At 47.3% G+C, this 18,438-nt stretch overlaps 5 protein-coding genes across 5 annotated transcripts; 1 reads left to right on the forward strand and 4 right to left on the reverse strand.

Moving 5' to 3' along the window:
* Positions 1-757: 757 nt before the first annotated feature.
* On the reverse strand, positions 758-1,754 carry H6S33_009141 (uncharacterized protein; the record flags this gene model as incomplete). The annotated part of the gene is made up of 8 exons (XM_044840504.1): positions 758-810; positions 883-904; positions 988-1,053; positions 1,322-1,356; positions 1,430-1,444; positions 1,496-1,514; positions 1,646-1,678; positions 1,752-1,754. The coding sequence occupies 8 exons, from the start codon at positions 1,752-1,754 to the stop codon at positions 758-760; spliced, it is 246 nt and encodes an 81-aa protein (XP_044697956.1).
* Positions 1,755-3,372: 1,618 nt separating this feature from the next.
* H6S33_009142 (uncharacterized protein) lies at positions 3,373-5,596 on the reverse strand (the record flags this gene model as incomplete). Its single annotated transcript, XM_044840505.1, has 8 exons — positions 3,373-3,601; positions 3,657-3,776; positions 3,846-4,080; positions 4,205-4,398; positions 4,465-4,823; positions 4,891-4,940; positions 5,009-5,097; positions 5,172-5,596. 8 exons carry the CDS (start codon positions 5,594-5,596, stop codon positions 3,373-3,375), a joined length of 1,701 nt encoding a protein of 566 aa, XP_044697957.1.
* Positions 5,597-7,271: 1,675 nt separating this feature from the next.
* Positions 7,272-12,256, reverse strand: H6S33_009143 (uncharacterized protein; the record flags this gene model as incomplete). The annotated part of the gene is made up of 5 exons (XM_044840506.1): positions 7,272-8,726; positions 8,788-9,510; positions 9,608-11,074; positions 11,216-11,893; positions 11,957-12,256. 5 exons carry the CDS (start codon positions 12,254-12,256, stop codon positions 7,272-7,274), a joined length of 4,623 nt encoding a protein of 1,540 aa, XP_044697958.1.
* Positions 12,257-13,367: 1,111 nt separating this feature from the next.
* H6S33_009144 (uncharacterized protein) lies at positions 13,368-14,357 on the reverse strand (the record flags this gene model as incomplete). The annotated part of the gene is made up of 1 exon (XM_044840507.1): positions 13,368-14,357. One exon carries the CDS (start codon positions 14,355-14,357, stop codon positions 13,368-13,370), a length of 990 nt encoding a protein of 329 aa, XP_044697959.1.
* A 2,025-nt stretch (positions 14,358-16,382) lies between these two features.
* Positions 16,383-18,387, forward strand: H6S33_009145 (uncharacterized protein; the record flags this gene model as incomplete). Its single annotated transcript, XM_044840508.1, has 7 exons — positions 16,383-16,569; positions 16,636-16,705; positions 16,779-17,021; positions 17,142-17,248; positions 17,329-17,936; positions 18,011-18,168; positions 18,231-18,387. The coding sequence occupies 7 exons, from the start codon at positions 16,383-16,385 to the stop codon at positions 18,385-18,387; spliced, it is 1,530 nt and encodes a 509-aa protein (XP_044697960.1).
* Positions 18,388-18,438: the final 51 nt, after the last annotated feature.

An 18,438-nucleotide genomic window follows, 5' to 3' on the forward strand; every position in this document is an offset into this window, starting at 1 on the left:
CAAAGGAGGAAAAATTGAACGGATTCTAAAGTGTAAATGCTGATGCCTGTGGATTTTTCTTCTTTCCCTATTTTTCTTTTCTTTTTTCTTTACTTTTCAGAATCACGAATCGAATGAAAGTGAAGTATTGCGCCATAAATTGGTGGCAAGTCTTAATTAAGTTTAAGACATATCGGCCCATCATATCATCAGAAACTCGAGCAAAGAAAAAAGGAAATAAATAGAGTGATGGTGGTGATACCAAAAGGGTGCAGCATGAGCAGAAAGTCTAGAACATGGGAGTGAGACATTGCTTTTTGTGCCACAAAAGCCTTGAAGCTGTCTGGTGGACAAACTGCAACAGCGGTCAAAATCCTACCACCCCCACCCCCACACACAGGAAGATCATTTTGGTGGATCGAGACTGGGTTCTGTTTTGCCGTCTCTGTCTACCGAGATCCCACCGGCCCGAGAGACTGGTTTTTTCAGTGGCAATATCTCAACCCATGAAGTCTGGGCATCTGAAACATTTTCCCGGTAGGCGCCGTTCTCGTCTTTCGCGTACTGTGCCAGAAAAAAAATCTAGGAGAACGAGAAACTTTCTAGATCATAGTAGTCGTACTAAGCTTACTGGCACTCAACTCTGCAATCATATCCACGATCGCGACTCGGCCCCTATATCAAAACTCATTGGTACCTTTTATTCCCCGATTGGTCCAACATAAGCGATGTTGGATTTTGGCTGGAGGGCGAAAACAGAAAATACAAACACAGGGACTCAAATGGTGACACGAGTATGTACTACGTCGTCTTCACATGTAGCAGAACGCACTGAGGATTTGGTTATGCCTCGATTATGGAATTTGGCGTGATTTGCCGTTCACTGATTGAAGACGTACTTACTGAGCGAATGATAGTTCATGATCTGACTCGGATCCACATGTTTAGTTTTAAGTATGTCCATGAGAGCCATTGTAGTAAGAACTGAGTGAATTTTTGCACACGTACGTATGTATGTACGTATGCATGCCTATTACGATTATCGTCCGAAATTTTTGACTGCGACTCCACAAGCTGTTATTGCCATGACCACTAGAGCAGTTCTAAAGTCATTTGGATAAGATCTCATTCAAAATCGATCAAATATCTTCCGGTGAATATCACTATAGCTATATGGAGAAAGCTAGCTCGATTTATATCTAATTCTCCGTATCCCATTATATTATTAGTTATTTAAAACAATTGATATCCTTCAGGTTTCCAGGGCCTAAGCACTAGGGAACCGTTTCAAAGGTTTAGTCTATACTTGTACTCACTTCGCCAACATTAAATTGCCGCTCACATAATATTTCTCATGTTTTAAACCAATCATAAGTCCTTTTCAGCGGATTTTGCCTAAGTAAGCGGCAATTTAATTCTGGCACCATGAGTAGAAACGACAGAGACTTACGAGTATTATTGTAGCCTATAGATTTAGAAGACGAACGTATAATAATAAGGATTACTTGGTACGTACCTAGTACATTTCGAGCTCCCTTGCTTTGAAGCTAGCGCTGCTCTAGGACTCTTGAGAAAAAATCCGAGAACGATATCAAAACAGCTTTTATCTAGAATCCCGAGCGAGAAATATGGACTATGCGTTGGGCTGAGATGACCGCAAACCCACAGTTATTCCGAGACCTGCACTGGCAATCAACCCCTAGCCTTAATTAGTAAGTTAGAGTAGTACCTACATTGCTCTACTTGCCACTAACGTAATCAGACAAGCTCACCATTGTGTTTTATCTAACACGGAAGGATTAACCTCACTGGGTTAAAAATTCTCCGAATAGAAACTGCGAAACATAGCACTTCCAGTGTCTCCCGGGTATCATGGTCAAGTTACACAGGGTAAGAAGGATTTCGCCTATTTGCGCTGGACTCAGTAACGTAGCTGCAACTGTGGCTTATTTCAGGTGGGAGTATTCACCTACTAGTATGTAGATTAATGACGTTTCCGAACAGAACCAGGTCTGCGTACCAAAACCAAGTGTCTCATGCAAGATGTGACCTGGATGTAAACCCGGCTGTGTTCTGAAACGTCTGAATTTATGGGTACATGTACCGTACATCATCTACTTCAAGTAAGTAGCTTTCTGCGATCTCCCCGGGTGCATGTACAGTACAGGCGTACCATGTTCTTCGGGATGCAGGGAATCGAGTGATATCGTATGCACCCGTGGTCGCGCGAATTGAAATCTGTCCATAAAGATGACTCCTAATATAAAGCATAATAGGTCCATCGTCTAGAGCTCTTGTGGCCTTAGCCTTAAGGCTATCATATGTATACACGATGAGCAATATGAGAGAGACCTTCTAGTACAAGGGTTAAATAAAAGGAATTTTAGAGATTTTTAGGGCCGGATGGCGCCATCTCATTTGATACGAGTTGTGGGAGTCGAATAGCGATTGGAAACGATGGGACGAAGTGATATAGATGTAAGGGTGGTGTAGGTGCATGTGTTTAAGAAGCCAGAATCTTACTAGATCTAGATGTTGATTACGTCGCCAGATCTAGAAGTCGATGCAGCATTACGGTGTTCACATAAACTATATACATACATGTATAAACTACGTATATGTATGAATATAAATCTTAGTACAATACATTCTAATAAATTCAGTGGTATGTATTGTGGGTTGACAAAAGTTCAGCAGAAATTGCCAAAAATACTAATTTACAAAGTCGGTAATCGGGATTAATAACCAGGAGCTATGTTCTATCAATCTTCAGCTTTCTGATCATTCAACTATCTCTTCTATATCTTTTGTGGTTGTGGAGTTATAGTCGTTTCATGAGCCATCTTCGCACAAAATCACGAGAACCTTTGTCAACCCACAATACTTTGAAATATTCCATCATCATTATAATAAGAGAGAAAAAAATATCATTATCAATCTACGTACATGTATCTACACGTACTTCCGTTGATTCTAATGATAATCGATAAAACTAGAGCCCATGCAAACAGGCCGTTTATCTCAGTTGATCCACTACAGCACCAAAAAGACAGGTAGAATTACATGTAGTGCTGCATTTGATATGAAGAGAACTTTGCTATATTATAGCTGTGGTATACGTATACCTATTAATCTTCTAAGGTCGATTATAAATCACTGTTGATAATGTATCTATTATATTTCCATTTTTTGTACTAAATGCAGTCCATAAATCAATATAGTTAAGATGTATGGATCAATCGCAATAATTAAAGAACACAAACAAATAATCTAAATGTATGTACAAGTACATAAGTATGTACATAAGTATAAACCTAAATCATTTCAACTTTTCAAGTCTCCACAGCATCCAACAACCCTTAAAAACACTACCCCCTTACTCCCCTACATTTATTATTTACCGTTCACTTCCGTTGTCGGAGCCCATTTTGACCTCGCTCTGATTCTCGCCCCAAATAGGAAGAAAGAAATTGGTATTGGTATCATCGCAATTGCAATGAACCCTAGCAGCGAACCTGCCCAGTTGACACCCAGATTATGGAACATCTGTCTTCCAAACAGCGGAAACCCTGCTGCAAAGGCAGAGCGGAGAAAGGTGTTTGCAGCAATGGCGGAGGCAGCGCTATTTCGGGTGTTAGCAGTGGTTCGATTGAAGTAGGTAGAGGCTGGAAACTTACAACATGAGGTAAGCGTCTATGAGATAATTGAGGGACTGGAGGAAAATGGTGATGAGGCCGATTCCGATGGGAATACCAGCTAGAGTGGGTACTACCCAGTGAACGTCAGGATAGTTTCCGCTATTCTTCATGTCAGTATTCTTTTATCCAACTACACACACCGTATAATAACGAAGAATAAGAAAGTACCTCCAGGAAAACCAGAACAATCCGATAGGAAACACTATACTCCCAATGATGGCCGGTACCAATCGATCCTCTGGGATTGGCACATTGTTATTCGCTCTCATTCTCCTGTTGGTCCATGGTTGAAATGCAATCACCATAAGGCCTCCCAAAATCATCCCGATCACCATCCCCAGATATGGAAGCGCAGCCACACCGAGGGTGTAACCCCTGATTTCACGGAACACTATAGGATACGCTGTAAGGAAGATATATAATATACCACTTATGATTGTTAGCGTTTTAATTATCCAAGAACTAATGTTCAAACACTTACTAGATAAATGCAGTATAAAGACTCAGCAAGAATATAATTGGCTCACTAAAGAGCAACTTCAAAGGACGTCCAAAATTCTTTGATATCAACTCTTTAAAGTTGACCTCAATCTCCTCTTGCTTTGCATGTATCCCCCAATTTCTCGTGAGTCTTCTCAGTTGTGATGCCTTCGCAACAAGGATAATTGGTGGATATGTCTCTTCTAAAAAGAAGATATTTAGGAATAGCGCCACAAAGCCCCTGTTATCGTGGCATTAGCTCAGTCAATTTCGACCCAGGCACTCGACGAAACGCATAAACACGTACATAATAGCTGTAATGTACTCTGTCCACCTCCATCCCAAATAGCTCTCAGTGATAAAGCCTCCAGCAATCGGCGCAATCAACGGCCCCGAGAAAACAGCCATACTAAACACGGCAATAGCGGACCCCCGGGTCTCCTGTGTGAATATATCTGCAAATACGGCACCTACGACTGCCAACGGACAGGATGCAAAAAATCCACCCCAAAAGCGGCATATTAATACGGTTTGGGCGTCCTTGGCTACGGCAACGGCGATCTGGAAGATGGAGAAGCCGAAGATGCCGAGAATGAGAGGAAGGCGGCGGCCCTTGAGTTCGGACATGGGCGCCCAGACTAAGGGGCCGCTGGCAAATCCAAGGACCTGTGAGGTGACGTTAGGAATTTGATGACACCGAAAGAAAACTTAAAGATTGCAGTTGGGGATATACATAAAATGAGAGCCCGAGAATTGCGACTTCGGCGCTAATGCCGAAATAGACTGCAACAAGTAAGAGTTTAGCTGTCTGTTTCCTCTTGATCATTATGAGGATTATAAAAAATACTAACTTGCTACAGCTTCCGTTGCAGATGAAAATACACTACTACCCCATGCTGAAACTAAAGTGGTGTATCCCAAGACTGCAGCTGTAACCATCCTGTGATGCTAATTAATACCCCCTCAACGAATTGATATATCAACATATCAGTACAAGTACTGCAACAAACGTACTTCTTTTTCAAAGGCCAATTTTGCCCATGCATTGGATCATCACTGCCCTCAAATTCCACCACGTACTGCTCCCTATGCGGCAATTGTGGCGGGTACTCCTTCCCACCACCAAACGGAGGCAGCTCATCCTTCGCCGCATAATCATCCACCGTACGTCCCACCGTATTACTATATATCGATAAATGTGTCCTCTGCCTTTCGAGCTGGATCCTGTTTGAATCTTCATCCCTAGGCCCGGGGATGATGTCGCGGTGCGTACATTGTCTACTCAGGTCATCATCGTTGTTTGTATGTGTGTCCGAGGAACCGCTGGAGGGGTGGTCAGGCTCTACTGGGATATCTGTGTTTGAGGGGCTGTGGAGTTGACAGGAGGCTTGTATTTCTGCTCTTTCGATATCGAGAGAGACATCACTGGGTTCTAGCATTGCAATATTGTTGTTTGTGTATTCTGAAAGGGAAAAAAAAAGCAATAACACTGACAAGCTGGGATAAGCTGACAGGTGAAGTTACAGACAAGATATGAAAACGATGGCAAAAAAAAAGGGACAGAGCGTCATCTATAGGGAAAAACCCAGTGTCTATGTAGTGGTTGTATAACTAACTAGGCATGAGAGTTCTCTCAGCACCTACCTATTATCAATGATCCACCTGATGCCGTAGACCCGAGAAGATGGGTCCAACATGGTCCCCAAGATGCTGAAAACACTAGGACGGTAAAGCACCCGGTAGGCGCGGGAGAAGGTGTGGAGCTCAAGTTAAAGGTTACCTGCTACTGGCACAGGGGCTTTGTTTAGACAGCCTGCCCGCCCTTGGGGGAGTTTCCATGGGCTCGGGAGTCGGCATCATAGCCTGTATTTGAAGTGTGCATTAAAAATCCAGCAGGTGACGTAAATTTTTTGATAAACCCGAGGGCCTGGTCAATGATTTTTGCTTTCTTCGGCACATTGACAGACGCATAGGTTCTTGGGAGGTGGAGGTGGGGGAAGGAGGAGAGGCAGATTATAAATGCTGCACAAGAAGGATGGCACTGCAGTTGCAAGTCACCACAACAGGCCGTGCCCGACTGTATACATGTAGACAGAGCACCTACTTAGCTCTAGTTACTCTGCTGTGGTTTGTTCGGTAATTGTTTGTTTGCGACAGACAGGCAATCAGTACGTGAATTAGGTTAGGAGCCGCTTGCGTCATGTCATCTCGTATGAGCGCTCCAAGAACTCGGGAGTCGGAGCTGTCGGGGTCAAGTCGAGTCGTCTTTGTCGCCCACCACGCGATTTATCGGTAGTTGAGTAAAGGACCAGGAATGTTAAATTTCTATGTAGGCACTCTGCTCGAGAGTACCGGTTCATGTAGGTAGCGGCAGACAGGCCGTGCACTGGTAACAGCATCCCATCCCACCTCCCCCCATCGCAGATTTCAAAGGTTCAGCACGCAGCAAGCAAGGGAGAGAGCAGCAGACCAATTTCAGAAATTGCAAGTTTACTGGGAAGAGAAGCTTTGACCCTGCAGGTTAAGGTCATCCGGTGTCACTCGCTTGGATTAGTAGTGGGAGTGGTGCCGAGGCAAGACGTTAATCTCTAGGGCTGGCTAGCCCCAGATTCCTCACAGGCAGGCATTGTTGCGGACAGGCAGGCATCATCAGTACTAGTAGGCACGCTAGGTGAGCAACTTCTCACTTCTCACTTTTCTCCTCTTTGTGCAGCAGCACTCAGCGTACAGGTGTCACGATCGATCATGAGTAGGAGTGCGTTCTATTATTGGATTATATCTACAGTAAGAGGGGAGCAAAGTAAGTACATACATGTAGCGTTTGTTAGTAGTGGATTTCAGTAGCTAGTACACAGATAAGAGACACACATGAGAAACTGACTAAAATATATGAACCACCCAGGGAAGAAACGTGCCCCGTGCCAATATGAGGATGAATAGGAGAGTGCACAAAATTAACAGAAACGAAAACAAGCCCAGCCTTCAAACCATTTTGAAACCATCAAAAAAAGAAAAGAAGGGAAATAAAAGAACCAGAATGGAAACACGGTACGTAATTTATAGCTTGCTAAAAAATAGAAGATGCCAATAAAGCCCTGGTACTCTCTTCCACCCTCAGACCTCAACACACGGCCTGAAGATAACCCCAATCTTATCGCAGTATTTCTCCTCCGCTCTATCCACGATCCAAGTGGTGTCTACATGCATCCCGGTAATCTCCTCTCCATCCTGCACATCAACTACATGCGTATCGTAGTAAGGCTCATTCTCCCAGTCTTCCGGAGCCAGTCCCAAGAAGATATGTCGCCCAAAGCTCGTCTTCAATTGTATCGCGCACAGCCAGGGATTAAACACATACCGCACCTGTGTGATCCGTTCGCCGCCGAGCCCGTCGATGTCAATCCTTTCGACCTTCCACCCCTTTGCGCCGCTGTCCTCGCCGTTCCGGGTGAGGGAGCGGATCCGCGTGGCGTTCATGTACGGCGGCGGATCTCCGATCAGGATCTCGTCCATTTTTTCAAAGTCGCGGAACTTGACATGGCAGATGGCGGCGACCTTCCTCCCGCAGACGGGCAGCGTGGTATATCGCCAGGACACATAGATTCTTTTTAGCCTCTCCGGGTCAAAGAGGGCGAACGTTCGTTTATGTTCAACATCGAGGAATGCGTATTCACTGAGCTCATCAATGCTGCCTCCCTCAATCTGCAGAGCGGCCTTGAAGTGAGAGCTTCTAATGAGAGGTGCCATACGGCTGTTCCGCGGCAACGAGAGTACATCGCTCCGCCATAACCTCCCAGTCTCCGAGCAAGAAGGCTGGAAAAACTCTGTGATTGGCTCCGACGATGGCTCCCCCAGCGGTGTGGCCTGGATAAGTTCGTCTCCTGGTTGTGCTGCGCGACAAAATAGTCCAAACTGATTCTTGACGTGGTCAATATAACCTTCCGGGCCATAGTTCCCCAAGACGTGAGTTACCTGAGTCCTGATGCTGTAGACTCCTATCGGAATCCAGTTTTCGTTCATGGGGATTTCGTATTCGGCTCCGCGGCGCTCTTTGCCAAAGTACGGGCTTGCCTTTGTGGCTGTTGCAAAGGCGACGGCGTCGAGCCAGGGCCCGAGTCCCATCCGGTAAAATGCCCGCTCTATTCGGCCTCCCTCGAGCTCAAATATGGCCATGGTTTCGCCGACTTCGCCGAAAACGTCACCCCAGCCGGAGCCTTCTCGGCGGAATCGTAGACCTTTGAAAGGTTTCCAGGCGCCAACGCCCATATATGCTATTATGGCCTCTAACTTCTCACCATTGTCCCCGTCAAAGAATTCGTATTCGTATTTTCGAAGGAATGGGATAGGCGGGGTCGCAATTGTTGTGCTATTTGGGTAGAGCGGGTGTGTTGGGTGCTTGTTGCCCGACCTATAAACAACCTTTGGCCTGGGTAGTTTCTGGAGGTACTGTGGCGCATAGGGCAGGCTAAAGATTGCTGCTAAACCACGAATAGAGGTTACAGTGTGGTTGATCTTGTACCCGGCCGGGAGTGTTTTCGGCTTATTTCCCTGCGCAACTCGAGTGCGAAACTATGAAGCAACATCAACCCTTTAGTAACCCGCCCGAAAGAAAACACAAGGTCAAACTCACTTTCATCTCTGTAACTTCTGTACAGTCCCAATCATCATCGTCCAAGTCTTCTTCATCTCGATAGTCCGCATCACCCCGCTTTCTCGAACCATGCTCTCCCGCCCAACTAGTCTTTGCCTTCACTTTACCCCACGAGCAGCTAACTAGCCATCGTCCTTCAGGCTCATGGAACTCGAAAATTTTAACTTTATCGCCCCTTCCTAGGAGCCCAAAGCCCTTCGTGGTGCCGTCGATAAATGTGAACCGTACACCTCTAACCTCGCCCCATATCTCGATCCGCCGAAGTGCCTTCTGCGTCCACACGGTCCCACACCATGTGATCCACCCTCCGTCAATCATGTCTGGCCTGTTCTTATCTTTCTCGATAACAAACTCGTTGGCGCTCGGCATGACATCCTCCCATAGGTTTCCTTGTGCGTCGCGCGACTCGAAGGGGAGAATCGTTTGTGCGGACTTCAACATCAACTCGCGATGTTCGCGATGTGCAGCCATATCGACTGCCTCTTTACCTTTGCCCTTTCCAAACGCCTTAACCGCTGGTATGGCCGCAACGACACCAAGACGAGTGAACCGTTTATTTTCGTTAGAGTATGCATAGTGGAGGGCGCTGACCACTCGGTCCTCCACTCGAGCTAAAGGTCCACGGCCAGGTACGAAGTGGGTTGGGCAACCTATGAACTTGGGCCCAAAGAATTCGCTGCAACGGCCGAGATTTGTTACAAACTACAACATTAGGCAATAATTTAGCTCCACATTTTCACAACCGAAGGGAATAGGGTTAGGGTTTCTTGTGGATAACAAAACATGAGAAATCACTCACCGCAATAGATGTAGCTCCTTCTCGCAAGCCGCCTGTGACGATTGTCCCTTCAATCATTTCTTCGTTATCGAAGTCTAGTGGGAAATGTTCGGAAAACTCGCCGGACTGTTCTCCTATGCTGATGTCCTCTTGGTTATGGCGCCGGAGTAGTAATCCTCTGAGTCCATCGTCGTCCCACCATCCGCTCACTTTTACTACCCCCTGAAAGGGCACAACATCCCCTGCTACTCGTCCTGCAAATGCAATGTCGCAGTCATTGCCCACACTGCTAATAAGTCCTTCCGGCACATCGAGAGTCCGCCAGGGTCCAGTAACAGGTTTATGATCATCATCGCCGCCGGTATAAGTCCTTACCATCGGAGTCTCATCATAGACTGCGGCAGACGACGAAGGCATGTCCGTGATCATATGATCAGTCAGCGGGAGATATTCATCCTGTAGGACCTTGAGTGGCGCAAGCAGCCCAATCGCCCGGATCCCATGTTGATCACATAGCCCGGTAATGCCCACTAAGTGCTCTTGACGAAACATCCGCGGGATCACGAGTTTGTAATAGCCTACCCCAGTCTCGCCACTTTCAAAGTCTGGCGGGAGTCCGAAATACTCAGTGCGTACGGTTGCGCCGTCAATCATAAGCAGGAACTGAATCCCCATAATGCAGCTTCCCGTGCCCAGCGCTACTATGAACCCCAAAATCTTATCGAAGTTCGTGATTTCGCTGTGTAGCCCAGCCGCAAGTCCGAACCGGCGCTCAGACCCAGGTGTTTCGCCGAGAAACGAGAGACCTGTCATACGCCCTGTGCTGGGGTTCGTATACACATTGATCCTGGTAACGCCATTGTCTCCAAATAACGCGGTTTCTGCTATGCTGTCCTGTACATCGTAACCTCTGACTAAACCTCCGTCATGGAGAGTAAACGTGAACTTTTCCCAGTCCACCTCGTTCTTCCTGAGCTCTCTCAGCGTTCGTGGCGCAGTCTCGCAGAGCTCCTCCGTCAAACACTCTATAATCCCGTAGATACGTTTTAGGTTTTTGAATGGCCCCGGGATTCTAAGGGCTCTGTTAAGGCTTATTAACACCGCCCTCCAATCGACACTGTAGCGGGTAGTGCCACTTAGAAACGGCGCAAGGGTGCTTCCTGAGAAGCGGTACTCGGTGTTAAGGACGCGACGGAAAAGGGATTGGGGTAGGTGCACAGCGGACATTGGACGAGAGGCAACGCGGAGGCTACATATATCCCGGGAAGGGAGGAAGGTAAAGATATGGAGTGCAATATCGGCGGGGAGGGTGTTGAAGATGTCATTAGAGAATGGGGGATAGTGAATAGGTGAAGTAAGAGAGGGCGGGCATGAGGAGGGGGTCAGCTGGGACAAGGGTGCCGTGGGATGTGTAGGGAGTACTGCGATATTTGGAGCATGGGCAAGGCACCGCCATACGGGTTGGTCAGAGGGTTCACTTAACCACCACTAATATCACTAGTTAGTAAAATAGTAGAAATCCTCAGGCATTCAGTAAAGGCTGTGAAAAACCGCCTCGTTGCAACGTCTATTTTCACATTTCACAACCTTTTACTGAACGCCAAAGTAGACTCAGGGGATTAAACTTACACCTTCACCCTTCCTGACCTCCCATCTGCCCATCTGATGATTCTCGACAATTCTTTTACCGTATGCCCACCTCACCATCTGCAATCTCTCATCGACCGCACTATCCCAATACCCTACGGTGAAAAACCTCCACACCACATCACTCGAAAGCCACCATTTTGTCCCATCATATAGCTTGACTCCCGCGTCCTCGCACCAATACCGCACGGCTTTCATAAACATCTCCCAGCAGAGTTCATGCACTGGTATCATCTCAATGCCTCTCTCAGCATTGTCGTTAACCGCCGTGTAAAACTGGTACTCCTCCTCGCTCCCGTCATCATTGTCGGGCGAGACTGACGCCGCATAGGGATGCGGTAAGACGCCAAACTCGGACTCGGACTCAGAAACGTACCCCACGCCAGTGAGACGAGTAGAGATGCCGCTAAATGTACGGCGATTTCGCTGTCTTCTCGGAGGAACTGGCGTAAAGGATCCTGAAGGTGGGGGACTGCTCGTGTCGCCTCCATCGTTTTCAGTTGTTGCAGAAGGCGCCAAAACACCATCATGCTCACTGATGTCTCCCATCTCCGAGTCCTCCTCCTCGCTGAACTCCTCGTCGTCCGAATCCAAGTCCGGGGCGCTAAATGCCCAGTCATTGTGATTCTTTACCACAATCCCACGGAATCGCTCAAACCACTGCAGCACCAATCAGCTCCAAAACAATAGAATCTCTCTTTCCAGCAGAGAGAGAGGACGTACTTTACTGGGGACATTGTTAATGGTATCCTCGTCAGAAGCAGCGGTACCGCTGTCATTATTATTACGATAAGCATTTATACCCTCCCAGTGCCACTTCTCTTCTTTCTCATCCTTGAGGCAGCGATCGACATTCACGTCGATATCGGCGGACAAGGGGCCGCCACACATAGCGCAGAAGTGAATGCGCGGGGGAATCTCGTCGTAAAGCATCTTCAAGGTCGTTGACACATACGGTAACTGGCGAGGGAATGAAGAGGGTTGTGGGGGCACGTTGCTGTAGGTGTGGTTATAGTGGAACATCAAGAGGTGAGGGCTGACAGAGGTGGAAGGAGCTACCTAGTACGGTAGGTGTTGAGCTCTGATCACTCTACCAGTCGTGTGTGCGTGAAGGACGTGAGGTGAAGTGAGAGCTGTTCTGTCTGTTTGCTTGCTTGCCTTGCCAGTGCAGCTTGCTTCTCTTTTTTGCTTTTTCCGTTGGTTCAAACAGGGGAGGATGAGCAGATACTTTACATCCTACAGGGGGTCTGCCGGGAGAGAGGGTGGCCCTACTACATGCGTGCACAATAGGATTGTGGTAACATACAGTTAGTGAAGTGAATCGCTATTCCGAGGATGCTGCTGAGTGGATTCCTAATATTTTTTGTATCCTATGTTCGGAGCGAAGCTTCAGGCAGTGGTCATCCCTATGACGCATGATACCTATTATATTCTGTGTGGGTTAGGGTTGGAATGTAGTACTGCATAGATCCTTAATAAAAAAACACACCCCCGGCCACGGTACAGTCGTTCGCAGCCTATTCTTTTCGTCCTGACCTTTTGCCTACATGTATATTATAGAAGACTAGCTGCCAGTAAGCTGGCCAGGCCCGAATGTCCCTGTTACTGCAGTAATACTACTTTCTAACTAGAATTTCATACTCCATGATTATTGCCAAATCAGGCTCCAGAAAGTACCAAGTCATATTATATACCGGAATCGATAAGTACCGAATCAGAATGTATGAAGTAATGTTGAATTACTGGTGATGTCGACAATTATATGGCGGCTGTGAAAAAATCGAAATGCTTTTTGACACCGGCTATCGCCAATCAGAGACATATGGTATGGTACGGTACAAGATTAGCATACATGTGAAAGAAGGAAAAAGCCAATTGCATTATAACATCCCCTCGTACTCTAGGTTTGTTAAACGAATTAAACGCCTAAAGAAAAAAAAGAAAAAGACCCGCAGGACTCCCGGAAAACGCAAAGAAAAGAGAAAAGAAAGTGCAGCCCCCAGCCATTAAACAAACATAAGTACAGACAGCATTACAAACAAAACAAAAAAGATATCCCAAACCAGCCGAACGCGCGATTTTTTCGTTTTTCGAGAAAAAGAAAAAACAAAAGCCCCTCTTCTAACCCATAGTTTTACAGGTCTTCCAGTGCTCTTACAACCTCTTCCATCTCCTTGATATCAAGCCCCGTCGCGCACAGGACGCTTGGCGGCCCCCCCTGCACCTCTCTCCCCACCAAGTTCTTCCCCACCTTCCCCGGCCCAATGCCCACCCATCTCTCTACCCCCTGTACTCTCTCTAAGTATCCAATGCTGTCCTTCCACTGAACGGTCTCCACTGCCTGTGCTGCTAAATGCCTCTTCATCGGCTCAACACCTTCGTATGGCCTTCCCGTGGCGTTTGCTACCACCTTTTCAAAGCCTAACCGTATCTCCATCTCATCGAGAAGGTTTTTAACAACCTTGACCGCTGGATACATTATATGCGAATGAAACGGTGCGCTAACGTTCAGCCTAATCGCACGCGGGTCGCTCCCTTTGAACTTCCTCATATGGCATAGAAACGCCTGGACCGCACGCACATGCCCGCTCAGCACAATCTGTGTTGACGAGTTGATGTTCGCTACCCCGAGAAATTCGTCATCCGGCAGCACCTCCGAATGGATGAAGTCGTGGAATTTCCTCATTAGACCGTCCATAAGGTTTGGCTCTACCATGATGGCCCACATACCCAGCTCACCCGGCGTGGCATCGGCGCAGGCGGCCATTTCTTCGCCGCGGCGCCGTACGAGAGTTAATGCATCCTCAAGGGAGATGACATCTGCCGCGACCAGCGCTGAAAACTCTCCGAGGGAATGGCCGAGTAGGTAGTCGAAGTTTGCTGTTTTCAGACCGAATTCTTGCTCCAATACGCGTAGGATTGCGATGGAGGTGATTAGAATGGCAGGTTGTGCATTTGCGGTGTGAGTCAGCTCAACACAGGGCCCACCGGCAATAATTTTGCGTAGCCCAGGGCAGGTAGCTTCGAGGACATCGAGAAGTGGGTTTAGAGTGCGCGGGAAGGTTTTAATAAGGGGTGTTAGCATTCCCGGTTTCTGGGTGCCTTGGCCTGAGTCATATTGCATGTTAGTTACAGCTACAGTAATAAACCTCTTGTATGACAATAATAGGAAAAAGAAATGCCTAGACCATAGCATGGCACCTACCAGGAAAGAATAGGGCTGTCTTTGGCCTCTGTGAGATGGTGGTATTTGAGATATATCGGGAGAGACAGGGACGGCGGAAAGTCTGCACCTGCTTTGAGAGAGCCGGTATTAACCTTGTTTGGAGCTTCATGATTCCTAGTTCCTAGTAGGCAGGCGTATTATTCTGCGTGCGGGGGTCGGGAGTGGACTAGGTCGACGTTTGACGGTGCGGTACGATATCTCATATCCCTCAGTAGTGGTGGTGGTGGGTGGGGGGGAAGTTGTTTGTTCTCGTTGCGGAATATCGAACGAGTGCTTAGTTGTGATACTAATGCTAGAACGGAAACCTCTCGGTTGTCGGTTGTAGTCGGCCGGACGGATGATAGTTGTTATCTTATCAGATCTATCAGGGTTAGGTGTTGACAGGCTAAATATATTTCCTGGAAACAACTTTGTTTGCCCTGCGTCTGGGAAAACCCTGGCATTGGTAAGATCCTGGATGTCGGGGCCTGGGCACTATCTATCGATATCGACTGCATCGCATCGCATCACTAACCTTCCTTCTTGGTGTTTATGTAGATGTGCCGATGATGCTGCAGAAAGACGTACGCTGATCCTGTTAAGGTTGTTTTCTGTGCTACTTGTCATTATTACTGTTCCAAGACAGCTCAAATAATTACGTGTTTTATTATAATGTGTTTGTTCACTATAAAAGGAGCTTGTTCCTTCTACTCTTGTAAAACAATCATACAATACGATTCTCTTCAGTCTCTTCCTATAAACTGCACTCCGAATAACAGATCCTAAGACAGGTATCAACTCTAACTTCAAGATGATATGTCAACTGATGGTTGATAGCTCATGGCTCGGGGGTGTCATAACATATCTTACCCGAATGGTTCATGGCCTAAAGACATATAAATAACGAAGCTCCTATACATCCCTAGACATTTAAACTCTAAGGGCATGTTCTCAGTCGCTGTGTACTCTATGACTAACCAAAAGAAATAGGTTCTGCAGAGGATTGTCTATCACTGTGCCGCGCTAATTGTCTAAGAACCGAGGCGTGTGTGAGCGATGAGTCTCATGATGGTCGATCGATGAGGTGTGATGAGAAAGTAAGAAAGCACGTATCAATATACTCTACGATGTGCGACTTGCTGCTCGTATAGGACGAACATGAGGCAGTATCTTATACACACATGCGAGTACAAAGTGCAATATGAAAACCTAAATACCAATAATCATTAATCAACTCTAACAAAATTATTATTGCTCGCTAGCCAGCTCTTCGCCCTTAAGCTTCTCGATAGCAAAAGACTACAGTGCCGTACTTCACCGACTCTATGACCCCGCCGTAACCCGGCTACCGGGCTCCCCATATAAAAACGTCGTTTTTATCAAATTCCCAGAGACTTTCGATCGGGAGTCACCTCTATAAACTTCCGCTGCACCAATAAATACGTTTGGTAAAGCGCGATGCATGCATGCACAAAACTTGTATATTAGGCGAGGGTTAACCGGTCGTCTATCTGCGCTTGCACAGTTGCACTTGGTAGAACCTGGCAAGGATCGGGCTGGTAACGCATTTATCGACATGAGCCCCCACGATACGCCCAAACCGCGTAGCTGCCGTATGTACTCTACCGGCACAGTAGCTTTATGTATCACTGATTCAGAGATAAACTTTGAGGATTTCTCATTGGATCTACCTGCCTGGGGAACTCTAAGGGTATGTAGGTAGGTATGTAGACTCCTGATCTCTCTCTTGAAAGAGACTCTTGAGTATTTAAGGCATAAAGCCCACTCTGAAGAACCGTAATTTCTAAATTTCTTTTCTGGAGAACATCCATACGGTCTCCACTATTAGAAAGCTGGAGAGCTTATTATCATCTTTATATATATCCCTACTCATATCCAAATACGATATAAGCCCGTGGCCGTCCAGAGGGGTCGATATAAAAAATGGGATTAGTCCTAGGAACGGCAGTACCACAGCTGTCTACGGTTCTAGCATATCTCACGCCCCAAAACATCGCAATAACGATAATAGCATTCCTCTTGGAATACATTATCAAATGGCGATTTTTCGGCCCACTAAGACACATCCCAGGCCCATGGTGGAGCCATTATACACAGATCCCCGACGGATGTAAGTAATCTTCTGTTCCGCTGATATATGAACTTAAGCATTAGCAAATACTAACAACGAGTCCAGACCACCTTATGCGCGGCGAACGGGCACTCTACATCCACTCTCTCCACGAACGTTACGGACCCACTATTCGGTAACTACACCTCTGCTACACTATCCCTATAAGTGAGTATAGTATACGTCGTATTAGCTAACACCTCCCCCAGCGTCGGACCAACCCTCGTCGGCGTTTCTGGCACAGCCGGCGTAAAAATGGTATACGGAACGGCGCTGAAAAAGCCATTTACTCGCAATCCTCAGATCACGGCGATGTTCAACTTCCAGCGTAAACCGGAGGCAGATAATATAGCCTCCTTCCATCTGCCTGGGGATGCTCTCAAAAGGAGGAGAGCGTATGGGAATGTCTTCTCGAGAGGGAATGTGCTTGCTATGCAAGATGTCTTCAAAAAGTGAGTATATATAATCATTAGTTATAGCTCTTTGAGCATGTACGCCAGATGTAGTTTTTATATCTTAATTTCGTCTTCGTTCTTATCCCGGGCGAATTTAAGTGCTGATATCAAGCGTAGATGTTTTGAGAACTACCTCGCAAAGCTAGAAACTCTCCGAACAGCTTCACCAGACGGTATAGTCCCCATGGTTCGCTGCTTCCGCGCCCTAGCCCTCGATGCCATCAGTAAGCCCCCCTCCCCCTCCTCCACCCCCCACAAACCTTCATACCATACAATACTAACCCTCACCCCCACCCCATCACAGCCGAAATCTCCTTTGGCGGCTTCTACAAAGGCGCCTCCGACCCCGACCACCAAATGAAGCTCCTCGACAACCTTATGTCCGCCAACCTCGTTCAACTCCACCTCGGAAATGCCATCTACTCCCTCCTCAAATCCATCCCCTGGCAGCGCCTAGACTGGGTGCGGTCCATGGAAGACTTCTGCCGCATCACCTCCGACTCCACAGCACTATACCTGTCCAACCGTGCCGCAAACCCCTCACAAGTACGCAAAGATGCGCTTTCGCAGCTGCTGTCGTACGGGCTGCCGAGGGCGGCGGTGGAGGGGGAGGCGCTGGCGGGCGTGTTTGCGGGGACGGACACGACGGGGAATAGTACGGCATTTGTGGTGTGTGAGGTGCTGAAGAGGCCGGATGTGCATCGCAGGGTTGTGAAGGAGGTGTTTAACGCCTTTCCGGAGGGGGTGTATAGGATGGGGGAGGTGATGGAATTTCGGAAGGTGGAGGAGTGTCGGTTGTTGAAGTGGTGTATTAAGGAGGGGATGAGGAGGCATTCGTTAGCGCCGGGGCCGGCGTTGAGGGTTGTGCCGGATGATGGGGTGGTGGTGGATGGGATATTTATTCCGGGAAAGGTTTGTGGTTGAATTTCATGGGCTTATGATCATTGGCAGTATGGAGTATGTGGCTAATAGGAGGGTAATGATAGGTTGACATCTTTGCGCAGTCCCATACTTCAACCCATGACCCTGTGGCCTTTCCGCAACCAGAAGAGTTTATCCCTGACCGCTGGGAGAACGAGACGAGTGAGATGAGGACTCTGTGGACGGTGTTTGGGTCCGGACCGAGGATCTGTATCGGCGAAAAGTATGTTACCATAACCAACGTTCCAACAGTGTGTGATCATGAGTACTAACGGATTCTGGTAGTCTGGCAATGATGGAGATGCAGATGATGCTTGCACTGCTGTTCAGACATTACGAGCTTGTGCAGATACCAGAGACAGATATGAGGATTACAGAGTTCTGGCTAAGGGGCATGAAGGCTGGTGAGCTACATCTGAAGTTGGTTCCTAGGAGTGTTTAGTGGACTTTTGATCGAGCCCTTTCTTTTCGGTTTTGTTTTTGATGAGATGAT

Source organism: Morchella sextelata, assembly GCF_020137385.1.
Source record: "Morchella sextelata strain SCLS chromosome Unknown scls_3, whole genome shotgun sequence".
NCBI lineage: Eukaryota > Fungi > Ascomycota > Pezizomycetes > Pezizales > Morchellaceae > Morchella > Morchella sextelata.